Source organism: Amphibalanus amphitrite, unplaced genomic scaffold (assembly GCF_019059575.1).
Source record: "Amphibalanus amphitrite isolate SeventyFive unplaced genomic scaffold, NRLGWU_Aamphi_draft 000304F_arrow, whole genome shotgun sequence".
Lineage (NCBI taxonomy): Eukaryota > Metazoa > Arthropoda > Thecostraca > Balanomorpha > Balanidae > Amphibalanus > Amphibalanus amphitrite.
This window is the reverse complement of record NW_024881799.1, coordinates 294,620-307,511: the sequence shown is the minus strand read 5'-3', so window position 1 is coordinate 307,511 and position 12,892 is coordinate 294,620. Positions and strand designations below refer to the sequence as shown.

General features: G+C 52.6%; 1 protein-coding gene across 1 annotated transcript; it reads left to right on the top strand.

Annotated features, from left to right (window-relative positions):
* The first annotated feature begins 10,195 nt into the window (after positions 1 to 10,195).
* LOC122387976 (immediate early response gene 2 protein-like) lies at positions 10,196 to 11,888 on the top strand. The gene has a single exon (XM_043378692.1). The coding sequence runs from the start codon at positions 10,592 to 10,594 to the stop codon at positions 11,285 to 11,287; it is 696 nt and encodes a 231-aa protein (XP_043234627.1). The 5' UTR covers positions 10,196 to 10,591; the 3' UTR covers positions 11,288 to 11,888.
* The last annotated feature ends 1,004 nt before the right edge of the window (positions 11,889 to 12,892 follow it).

The window sequence follows — 12,892 nt, the reverse complement described above, 5'->3', positions numbered from 1 at the left end:
ATGAGAACCGACCCGCACCTCCCTTCCAGTACCATTTTGTAAACAATCCGTCATAGATTGTGCGTTGTTGGCGACGAGCTACCAAAGTGGAACCGTGCTGAAGTCAGCGCCTCTCATGCCTTCAGAGGGGGGGGGGGGGAGGCGTGGAGGCCATTTCTTTTCAGCACCCCAATTTTTAACGAAACGAAGTTAAAAAGTTAACTGTTCGCGTTGGCCACCTGACCATCAATTTTGTTTATTGCTCCCTCGCCTCTTTTTCAACTCATTTTCCGGCTGTTGGTGTGATGACCCGACCCTGCGCTCCGTTCATTTAGGTACTTCAATTCGACTTTGATATTGCTAACATTAGACCGTTTTGTATGTATGTTGCGAAAGGTACGTTTTTGAGAATCTACGGCTACTTTTTCCCAGCGACGAGGACTGGGGTTAAACTTTATATTTAGTCACGTTGGAAGTAGAAACACTTCTTCGTTCAGCACAGCGCTTTCATAGATGGAGAATTGTGCCGTTTTATGGGTGCCCGGGCGCAGCAAATCTGCCGCACGCGGCTGCCTCCCTAGCGGTGACCTTGTCCTCCGCCGTCTGTTGCGGCTCCAAAGCCAAGCGGGCATGGAATTGGGAGAGCTCGAGCACCTATGTATAGTCCAGCACAATTATCCACCTATGAGCGCTTTCCATTTTGGCTAGGTGGACGCCCGACGGTCAGTTGAACCATCGACAACCGTCAGCCCAACCAGCCTAACTTCTTACAGTTGGACATGCTTGCAACTTGCAAGTAAGTCAGCGTCACTCGTCTGCGAATGGCATCTGGAGAAACTAGGAGTTAATCAGGAACCGGCAAAAATGAACCGGCGATGTTTATGCCTACCTACAAGTGGAAATGAACCAGCAATAAATGAATTAGCGACAAATTAACCGATAAATGACCACTGGATCAGTGAGAGGTCAAGTCGCTGCTAGCATAGTAGGAGTACAGGGCCCCGGCCTTGGTACTTACATACCTAAGAATCTGGCCCTAGCAAGTTATCCGATTTGATCAATTTGCTTTTATCTGATGACGATTGCTCAATGCTCAGTGACCCACCGCGTTCCCTCAATGCAAACTTTGGTTGACCGTGCTGACCTCTGCTCTGGTAGCTAAATGAACGGATGCTTTTTTAGTCTTGCGATTTCCGATTTACCAAGAAAGTATGCCTTAAGCGCGCCGTTTTTGCGTTGTGAGTGCCGAGTTTCATCGTTATCTGTATTCTGTAAGCTTCGACTTCATGTGAGGAGGCACCTAGTGTGGATAAAGGCAAAGCCCAGAAAGGGCCAGTCACGCGAGTTGCAACTATGGCATGGAAGTGATACCCCAGTAGCGTTCTAACATCTTAGTGGATTTTTTACCCCTTAGTTCTCACCTCACCAGGGAAACTGGTTCAGGTATCTGACTGAGCTACGCTGAGAATTGAGATACGCTGTTCATTGTTCATCTTATCGCCCGCGTAAGGGCTGGCAAGCTGCTTAGGTGATCATCGTCGTTTCCGCTGATTGCCGCCAGAGGCGCTGATCATTGTGGTTTAGTGTGATATAGATGTCGCCACCTGTCAGGAGAGTGCCGCACTGGAGATCGATTTCTCACCATAGGCCCGGGCAGCGCTTGTCGAACAGCTCTGCGGATCCGAAGGTTGGGACTTGAATTGTGAAAAACCGCCCGCTCGCCGCCAAACGCAAACACCGCAAAACGCACGCCCAAAACGCAAACGCAAACTTCGCAAAAAAACAATCGCCCGCCCTCCGAAAACCGCAGAAAAAAAACGCAAAAAACGCCGATAAAAAACGCCCGTCCGCCGCAAAACGCAAACACCGCCGCCCAAAAAAACGCCCGCATCGCCCGCCGCCAACGGCGAAACGCCGCAAAAAACGGCCGCCCGCCGCAAATCGCAACAACGCAAATAACGCCCGGCCGCCGGCAACCGCAAAACGCCGCAAAAAACGGCCGCCCGCCGCAAACCACAAAAAACGCAAAAAACGGCCGCCCGCCGCAAACCGCAAAACGCCGCAAAAAACGGCCGCCCGCCGCAAACCGCAAAACGCCACAAAAAAAACGCCCGCCCACCGCAAACCGCCGCTAAAACGGCCGCCCCCCGCCAAACGCAAACACCGCAAAAACACCCGCATCGCCCGCCCGCCGCCAAACAAAAACCGCAAAAAACGCAAACACCGCCGCAAAAAACGCCCGCAACGCACGCACGCCCGCCGCCAACCGCAAAACGCCGCAAAAAAACGGCCGCCCGCCGCGAAACGCAAACACCGCCAAAAACGCAAAAACGGCCGCCCGCCGTCAAACGCAACCACCGAAAAAGCAAACACCGCCGCAAAAAACGCCCGCCGTAGGCAAAACGCAAACACTGACGCATTAAGACAAATATGGCGCCTTGCGGCAAGTGTGGTGCATTCATATCTGCCGTTTAAGCAGCCATCCCTCAATCAAAGCGCACCCTAATCGTCCCATGTTCGACAAAGTTACGCACATTCTGCGCTTTGCGGCAAAAATGGCGCTTTGAGACAAACGTGGCGCACTGCAACAAACATGGCGCATTCGTTCATGTCGCTTAACAATTCATCCACCCACCAAATTCTAGCCCAATCGGACTTAAACTGAAAAAGTTATGTACATTTGAATATTTCACTATAAAATATCTCCGCAACGGAGGTGCCCAGATTTGCACGTGTGCCACGTGACCACCGGTGGTGCAAGCAGGGCTTGTCCCCTCACCGACTGACCCAATTTAGTGTTCTTGGCTGGTTCTGTTTCCACGCTATACGGCCACCAGTTGGCCAAAACACCATTATGTGGGAGGTACTCGGCTCAAACACGTGGCCACGTGGCACGTGCCGGACCTTTGACAGCTTAACGGCTCACGCCACGTCATGACCAATATAAGTGGCCATCGGCATGTAAAAGATGACCCCGGCCGGTGTCACCGTCTCTGAACAGTGGACGGCTAAACTTGAAAAAGGGGAAAATTGAGGGAAATTTTACCTTTCGAATATATAATTTCACCAGAATTTTCAGTTTTTCATTTTACAAAAAATCCGAGATAGCAGTTTCTTAGACCCTTTCATTTTGTGTCTATGCCCGTTTTCAGATCGACCCTATCATAAAAACTGACGGCCTGACGGCCATTTCCCCCATTCCCTGCATTTCACAATGCTAGTATATTTAAGCACCAAAATTGACCCTTTGCCACGGCACGTGCAATAGCACGTGCGCCACGTGACCACTAGCGCGACAAGCTGGACTCATCTGCTCACCGGCTGCGTTGATTTGGTGTCGCTAGGTGGAGTGGTTTCCACGCCATAGGACCCCCAGTTGGCCAATGTCGGATTTTCCCGGGGGTTACCCCATCAAACACGTTTGCACGTGGCACGTGCTTTTCAATCGCCCCATATATGACCCATACCACGTGGTAGCCGACACCCCGGGGCACAACATATTGGAACATTTTCAAAATCTAACGTGGAAATTTTTTACAAAATCGATTTGAAAATAATTTTTTGAAATTGCCATAGGCTCAACATGGGGTAACTGTCGGCGTCGATTACCCGAAATTTTGTCATTTATATTTTAAATAATTACCCCCAGAAGGTGAGGTGCCAGCCCAAGAACTGACCCTAAAAATGTGGACAAATATTACTGAACAGATTTTGCGCAAATCGCATTTTCAATTTTTCCCCATGTTAACCCTATGGGAAAATGCACGTGCCGATTACCCCAAAACGGGTTAATTATATTTCAAGCGACCGGTACCAGCCGGTAGCTCCCCCATAGGGGACCAAACGCTGAAAATGGCAAGAAAATCTAACGAGCCGTTTTCGAGGGTATCAAGATGTCCTAAATCGCGGCAGAAACGCTAAACACCCCCCTAGAGAGGTAGCTCAGGTTGGGATTTTCAATAGAAAATCACAATTCTAAAGAATAGTGATTGTCTAATTGAAAAGTCCCAACCTTCGGATAGGCCCGGGCAGCGCTTGTCGAACAGCACTGCGGATCCGAAGGTTGGGACTTTAATTGTGAAAAACCGCCCGCCCGCCGCCAAACGCAAACACCGCAAAACGCGCAAAACGCACGCCTAAAACGCCAACGCAAACTTCGCAAAAAAAAACAATCGCCCGCCCGCCGAAAATCGCAGAAAAAAACGCACAAAATGCCGCAAAAAACGCGCGTCCGCCGCAAAACACAAACACCGCAAAAAAACGCAAACACCGCCGCCGCGAAAAAAACGCCCGCATCGCCCGCCGCCAACCGCAAAACGCCGCAAAAAAACGGCCGCACGCCGCGAACCGCAAAACGCCGCAAAAACGGCCGCCCGCCGCAAACCGCTAAACACCGCAAAAAACGACCGCCCGCCGCCCGCCGCTAACCGCAAATAACGGCCGGCCGCCGGCAACCGCAAAACGCCGTAAAAAACGGCCGCCCACCGCAAACCACAAAACGCCGCAAAAAACGGCCGCCTGCCGCAAACCGCAAAACGCCGCAAAAAACGGTCGCTCGCCGCAAACCGCCGCTAAAACGGCCGCCCGCCGCCAAACGCAAACAGCAAAAACACCCGCATCGCCCGCCCGCCCGCCGCCAAACACAAAAACCGCAAAAAACGCAAACACTGCCGCAAAAAACGCCCGCAACGCACGCACGCCCGCCGCCAACCGCAAAACGCCGCAAAAAACGGCCGCCCGCCGCTAAACGCAACCACCGCCAAAAACGCAAAAACGGCCGCCCGCCGTCAAACGCAAACCCCGAAAAACGCAAACACCGCCGCAAAAAACGCCCGCTGTAGGCAAAACGCAAACACTGACGCATTAAGACAAATATGGCGCCCTGCGGCAAATGTGGTGCATTCATATCTGCCGTTTAAGCAGCCATCCCTTAATTACAGCGCATCCTAATCGTCCAATGTTCGTCAAAGTTACGCACATTCTGCGCTTTGCGGCAAAAATGGCGCTTTGAGACAAACGTGGCGCACTGCAACAAACATGGCGCATTCGTTCATGTCGCTTAACAATTCATCCACCCACCAAATTCTAGCCCAATCGGACTTAATTTTACAAAGTTATGTACATTTGAACATTTCACTATAAAATATCTCCGCAACGGAGGTGCCCAGATTTGCACGTGTGCCACGTGACCACTGGTGGTGCAAGCAGGACTTGTCCCCTCACTGATTGCACCATTTCAGTGTTCCTGGCTTGTGCTGTTTTCGTGCTATAAGGCCACAAGTCGGCAAACACACGATAATCTGCGATGTACGTGACTCAAACACGTGGCCACGTGGCACGTGCCAGACCTTTGATAGCTTCACCGTTCACGCCACGTGATGACCCATTGACGTGGCTATCACCATATAAAAGATGACCCCGGCCGGTGTCACCGTCCCTGAACAGTGGACGGCTAAAGTCGGAAAACGGGAAAATTTAGGGAAATTTCACCTTTCGAATATATAATTTCCCCAGAATTTTGAATTTTTCATTTTACAAAAAATCCGAGATAGCAGTTTTTTAGCCCCCTTCATTCTGTGCCTACACCCGTTTTCAGATCGACCCTATCATAAAATCTGACGGCCTGGCGGCTATTTCCCCCATTCCTTGCATTTCACAATGCTAGTATATTTAAGCACCAAAATTGACCCCGTGCCACGGCACGTGCAATAGCACGTGCGCCACGTGACCACTAGTGCGACAAGCTGGACTCATCTGCTCACCGGCTGCGTCGATTTGGTGTCGCTAAGTGGAGTGGTTTCCACGCCATAGGACCCCAAGTTGGCCAATGTCGGATTTTCCCGGAGGTTACCCCATCAAACACGTTTGCACGTGGCACGTGCTTTTCAATCGCCCCATATCTGACCCATACCATGTGGTAGCCGACACCCCGGGGCACAACATATTGGAACATTTTCAAAATCTAACGTGGAAATTTTTGGCAAAATCGATTTGAAAATAATTTTTCGAAATCGCCATAGGCTCAGCATGGGGTAACTGTCCGTCACGATTACCCGAAATTGTATCCTATGATTTTTAAATAATTAACCCCAAAAGTTGAGGTGCCAGCCCTAGATCCGACCCTAAAAATATCAGCAAATATAATTGACGAAATTTTTCGCAAATCGAATTTCCAATTTTTCCCCATGTTAACCCTATGGGAAAATGCACGTGCCGATTACCCCAAAACGGGTTAATTATATTTCAAGCGACCGATGCCAGCCGGTAGCTCCCCGATACGGGACCAAACGCTGAAAATGGCAAGAAATTCTACCGTGCCGTTTTCTTCCCTATCAAAATGTCCTAAATCGCGGCAGAAACGCTAATCACCCCCCTAGAGAGGTAGCTCAGGTTGGGATTTTCAATAGAAAATCACAATTCTAAAGAATAGTGATTTGTCTTAATTGAAAAGTCCCAACCTTCGGATAATCACTGATGCGGGTTCCAGATTCCTGAGGCGAGACTGAGAGGACAGGGGCGTCGGGCGGGTGCTTTGCCGGCACTTATCAAGAAAGCATAATGCATAGAGAATGTATGCCTATGTAAAAATTCATATGCATGTGGTAAATGAGCCTCTAGAAATTACGCTGAGCTGAGGTAGATTTATGTAAGTACTGTTCAATTAGAATCGCTATTTCATGTGAACTATTGAATTTCAAGTCTCAATGTGTGCTTTTGACGTGAGTGTGATGCTCAAGGGGTCCTGGAGCAATTTCAGAAGTCAGAAGCATTGAGTTCCAGCCCCTAGGAGCGGCTGACCAATGACAGATAGATGTCAGTTAGGTACAGGTCTCGCGGGTTTTAGCGGTAGGTTTTGCACCTAGAAAATTTAGTGTACTTCAGGCTATATCTTCGTCGTCTTAAGCTTTTAAGTGTTGAAGATGCAATCGACTTGTTGGGTAACAAGCCGGCCATGATCGTGTAAAATGGCTTCATCGTAGATCGATTAGTTTCTGAGATATAACCGGAAATGTAAAAGTGCAAAACCTACCGCTTAATCTCGCGAGACCTGTACATATCTTGTGACGACCACGGACCACTGGCCCAAGACAACTAAAATACCGACAACAAGATTCTTTGTACGGCGGGCCACAACTTACAAGTCAGTTACAATTAGTGATGCGGCGTCACTTTCTGAACATTTTGATAGGGCTCTAATGAATACTTCCTGGATATCGAAGTCGTTCTTACCATGCAATGCCACTCATAAGGCCTATTTTTGATGCCGAAAATATTGGTGATACTCAGGGTTTACCAGACTTAGGTATTATATTAAACTATATTAAACGACAACCATGAGCAATAAATTGCATACGGCACGATTACACTATGCCAACCAACAGAAAACTGTAATTATTTGTCAGTTACCCTAGGGCAGACGACAGTGCTGTGGCTGCCAGCATCTGTGTCAATACCAGGGGCGTAGGCAGGGGGGGGGCCACTGGGCCATGGCCCCCCCCTTGGGCGCCGAAGGCGCCCTTTGCGATTGGAGGGCGCCGAAGGCGCCCTCCAATCGCAAATGCAATTGTGATATAATCGAATCGAAAAACAATCGCGACTGGAGGGCGCCCTCCAATCGCGAATGTGTTTACAGGGAAAATACGGATGGAGGGCGCCCTCGGAGGACGCCCATTCCAAATACGCCCTCCAAATACGGTTGGAGGGCTCCCTCGGGCGCCCTCCAACCACATTTGTAGGCTGTAGCTCTCTAAGCGTAACGGTGGTCGCCTATGTAAGCCGCTGTCCTGTAAATAAGCGCCCTCTCACCCGAAGGCGCCCTCCTGTAGGTCGCCACCCTGCTACACATTGCCGCCCTTCTGCTGATCGGCGTCCTCATAATTATTGGCGCTCTCCTACCTATTGAGCCCTCATGTGAAATTTTGAAGGCCGCCTTTCTCCCTTTTGGCACCCTCTTGTTCAGTGCCGCCCTCCTACCTATTGGTTCCCTAGTCCTTCCTGTTGAATGTTAATCGGGGCCCTTCTCCTATTGGCGCCCTCGTGTAGATCGCCGCCCTCCTAACCACTGGTGTTGGGATATTGTGACTGCGGACCGGTCGTGCGGGGCCGAGGCGCGGGCCGGGCCGGCGGCTCGGCCGGCCGGCCGGCGAGCCGCCTGACCGCCGCGCGGTCACCGCGCATGCGCTCTGTGCCGTAATTATATAAGGACGCGACCGTGACCGGACTGGGTCAGTCGGCGGGTCGCCGTGTCCGTGCTTGGTCGTCGGTCGCTGGAAGCACAATACACAGTGTCGTGGTATATGCAGCTTTACTTGGCCCTAACACTGGCACCCTCCTGTTGATCACCGCCCTCCTATCCACTGGCACCTTCCTGTTGACCAGCGCCCTCCGCACAGACGCCCTCCTGTTCGTGTCATCCTCTTGAGCAAAGGCGCCCTCCTCACCATTGCCACCCCCATTTTAATCGTCACCCTTCCGCTCATTGGCGACTTCCAGTTGATGACCGCCCTCCCACCTATTGGCGACCTCTTGTTGATCGCCACCCTCCTATTGGTGCTCTCCTGTTCCTCGCCACCCTCTTACCTGGTGGCGCCCTCCTGTTGATTGTTGATCGGCGCCCTCCTACCTATTGGTGCCCTCCTGTTGATCGCTGCCCTTCTATCCATTGGCGCCCTCCTGCTGCTCGCCAACTTCCTACCTATCGGTGCCCTACTGTCGAAACTCGGGATGTTGATCGGGGCTCTTCTACCTATTAGTGCCCTCCTGTGGATCGCAGCCCTTCTACCTATTGGCAACATCCGTTGATCGCTGCCCTCCTATCATTTATTTACTCCTTTGGCATGTTTTTCAACTTAGTCGTTCTATTGCACATAGTTGATGTCTTGCCTGGGAAAACTGCCACAAATGAACGTGCATTCAGCACAATGAATGAAGTATCTATACCTACCAAAACTATCTACGCTCTACGATGCATAAAACACGTCTTTGGTCTTAACGGATTGATCCTACTTTACGTGCATCATGGCATCTATATGGATTACGATTAAGTATTGTCAACAGGTTCGGGCGCAACAGCAGGCATCTGAAGTTTCGGTGATTGAAACTGGTTATGTGGGTACACTGTATGCATCTGTGAGAAGGCTATGAAAGCTGGTCTGAGGTAATTTGGATGATGTTTACGCATCTCGCGCTCCGGTATCAATCCGATACGGTGATCTGGTGCGTAGATATGCCACCGCCAATAAACTTTTATACATCGACACCCATGAGCCAAGCTTTCTGTACAGTTTGTGTGGCAGCGGCCCGACCAAACCTTAGGTATTTTTTACACCTTCAAATTTGGTAAAAGAGCGAGAGGAGCTTTGAACAGTGATCGTATAAAAGGCGTGCCTAAAAAGCGGAGGAAAAGGTTGTTTTCAAAAATTTCGCGCGCCTTCGGCGCAGCATTTCAAGAACACTTGACCTTTTGTGACCTGGAGTATAAAGAATACACACGATGCAAAATCAATGCAGCACGACCTATACGAGGTTACGCAAAAAAAAACTGGTGGCATGGTAAAAAACGCCTCCCAACCCCCCAACCCCCACTGAGCGATTTTTTATCTCGCGACCGTATGGCGCCCTCCTTGGGTGAGGTGGCGCCCTCCAAACCCTTGGCCCCCCCCCTTCGCGATTTTCTAAATACGCCGCTGGTCAATACTGCTGCCCCCCGCCCTCCCCAGTCTAGACGAGAGGCTCCCCTGAACGTCAGGGACCCGGGCCACGCGATGTTTTTACTTCTCATTCAAAATTACTAGATCTATATTTAATGTTCCATTCAGAAATTTCCGTCAATGCGCTCTATAGATGCATGATGTAAATAATCGGCGACAAATGTCACATGTTTGATCATTCCGCCCAATAGCAGTGATGCTGATGATAAGAAGAGCAGTTTCAGAGCCAAAGAGTGGCGGTTGATCAGCGATTCATTCGATGACAGTGTCATCCGGAGTCTGGATCTGACCGGTTTACGTTGCGGTCAATGACGCTCTGCGGTGCACATCAACGCCTCTGGAACAATCTGGCGGTGAGAGACCCCCCCCCCCCCCTCCCTTTAACATGCCGGGACTTTTCCTAGTCACGTGACTACTCTACGGGCGGAGCATCGCCTTACACGGTGAGAACACGTGACCAAGGTCGATACTGAATTGGCGCGAAAGTTCCAGACAGCGTGAATCGATGAATACGAGAGGAAGTCTGGTGGAGTTTGAGTAAGTTTCCAGACTGCGTAGGGCGTGCTGTGACAGGTGCCCTCCCCCCCCCCCCCCCCCCCGGAGAGAAAACGAGCGTGACCGCCACGCGCGCCCGTGCCACCCGGTTCCCTCCGGTTTTCCGCGATGTTGTCATCGCCTGGTTCAGATCGTCGCCGCCAGAGGCGCTTCGGTCGGGACATAGTACGCCACGCGCGGCGCTGATTGGCCGGCGCCGGACGGGCCGTGACGTCAGTGGCCGAGTTTATATAAGAGACGCCGCGCGCGCGCTGCTGCCGTATTTCGTGAGACTTCTGATCGTGGGGGTGCCGAGCAATTTCAAGCTGACTCCAGTTCCTAGCAGCAGCGTTACTATTAGCCTAGCCATGGAGGCCCAGCGTGTGATCAGTGTTTCTCTGGGCAAGATCGCGCAGAGCCGCGTGCAGCGCACGGGATGCAGCCTGCACAAGTCGCTAATGGTGGCGTCCATCTTGCAGAAGGCTCGCCACCTGTACGTGGAGCAGGCGTTCATGATGCACTGCCGGCCGCAGCCGCCTCCGCCGGCCGTGACCGTCACTCCGGTGCCGGCTGAACCTACGCCGACCTACACCGACCTGGACACGTGTAGCCCGGCCGAGCGCGGCGTCGGCGACGCAGCCACCGCCGACGCCGCCGAGCCGTCGCGTCGGAAACGACTCATCTCCGACGAGGAGACCGAGGAGGCGGTGGCGTCGATCCTGCCCAAGCGCGCGCGGACCGAGTCTGAGGAGGCGGAGTCAGAGGAGGTGGATGTTCCGTGCTCGGCGTGCGAGTCAGCCCTCCCCGCGTCGGAAGTGTCCGCGTCAGGGGAGTCCAAAGGCGACAAAGACGCTGACTCGTCTGACGATGACTCGTGCTACGAGAGTGGTGACTCAGACGACTCCGAGGCGGACGCGATGGAAATCGACCGCATCACCAGCCTCGTCTCCGTGTTCAGCTTCGACAGCCTGAAGTTGCGGCAGCAAGCGTCCGATTCGTGCGCGCCTCAGCGGACTGGAGACTGGGAGCTGGCGGCGTCAGATCCCGTCTCGGTATCGGCGTGAACTCATCCGTCTCCAAACCAAGACACAGCGGCCCCGGGCGCCGCTTTCTGCTGTGATTTTCAGTACCTGAAATGTGTGGAATATGCGTGCGGCCGCTGCCCGGGCGGCCGCGTCATGTCTTCTCTACCGTGAGCGTCCTCCTGATGCCCCGAGGCCACGCTGACGGCAGTCTGGAATTTTCCGCCCGCGTCCGCGGCGGCCGGCAGGGGTCTGCCCAGGAGCGGTTTTTCCGTCTGCTGCCGAGGCGTCGGACCGGTTCTCCACCGAACGGGCGGCCGGCCGGCCCCGGGAAGGACCCGTTCGCGGCCAGTCGCGTCTGTGCAATGTAGTATTCGGTCCTGTGCAGGGCCCTGTTCGGCGTGGTCCGGGCGGCCCGGACCGGTTCCAGGGAGCGGTGAAGGAGCCCAAAGACCGGTTCCAGACCAGCGAGCCTTCCAACACTGCCGCCTCCACTTCATGATGGAAAGATTGTCCGCGCGAACTGCGCGGCGAGTTGTGATTCATGAGTCTTAGCCGGAGTTTTGTGTCAAATGTCAACGCTATGAATACTATTTTGTATATATTTTGTACATATGCGCAAATATATTATCGAACCCATGGATATGAACCTTTTTTTTGCCGAACGGAGCAGAATCCGAAAGGAAGGAAGAGATAAACCGAACAGCGGATATGAAGGGCTTACGGGACCACACACTATACCAGTTTGGTGTTTAAAAGGCATAAATGACAAAGACACTGCGGACACTTTCCGTGCACTTCGAAAAATGGGGTAATTTTCAGGGCGGCTGCCTAAAATAATGTCAAAAGGACTCTGGTATGAACTCGTAGAGAACGGTTGTAATTAATATCCGTTGTCAAAGTTACTGAATAAGCATTTCAAATATTCGTAAACTGGGCATTTACGTGTAGATATGCAATCTTATCTGTTATCGACTCACTCCTGGCTGGAAAGCATTCAATACCGTAGACCATTCATATCGACAGCGATGACGATTCGCCAACGCTCTACGCATTGCAAATCGGTCCCTTCTCTTTCAAGGCCGCGCAGTGGAGGCTGTTCACGCCCGCACGCGTGCTGCGTTTCCGTCGGTTACCCCCCCCCCCCCTCGGATACGACCCCAGTCCCCGATTCAAATCGGCAGCGGTCGGCACCCAGAGACAGGCTGCCGTGACGTCATCGCCGGCGCTTTGTCGCGCCCGGCCGGCTGGGGCTCGGGCGCGCAGCTGGCGCGGGGGCGACCGCGCGCGGACGGGGCTCGTGCGCCGCCCGCGCGGCAGCCGGTGGGAAGCGACGACCGGTGTTGGCCGACATTTGCGAAGGAGGCCGTGGGTTGAACGCGGCCGCCGTCCGGTCAGGTCACGGGGCGGGGGAGGAGAGGAGAGGTTTGGCCGATCGCCCGGTCAGTGACTCCTGCTCGGCGCGAAAGAGTGAGGGAGGAGCAAGACCGCACGAGGTTGCGTCCCAGGCGAAATGTGATCCTTGGAGCGATATCGGAGTATTGGATAGGGAATAACGATGATCGCATTACCCGAATTTATGACTACAATCACGCGTGATCCGACTGCAAATGCGTCAAACGCTGAATGCTCAATGAAAGTGAAAAA

Excerpts from the sequence above, each read along its gene's own strand:
- LOC122387976 (XM_043378692.1), top strand. The coding sequence starts at position 10,592 with ATGGAGGCCCAGCGTGTGATCAGTGTTTCTCTGGGCAAGATCGCGCAG.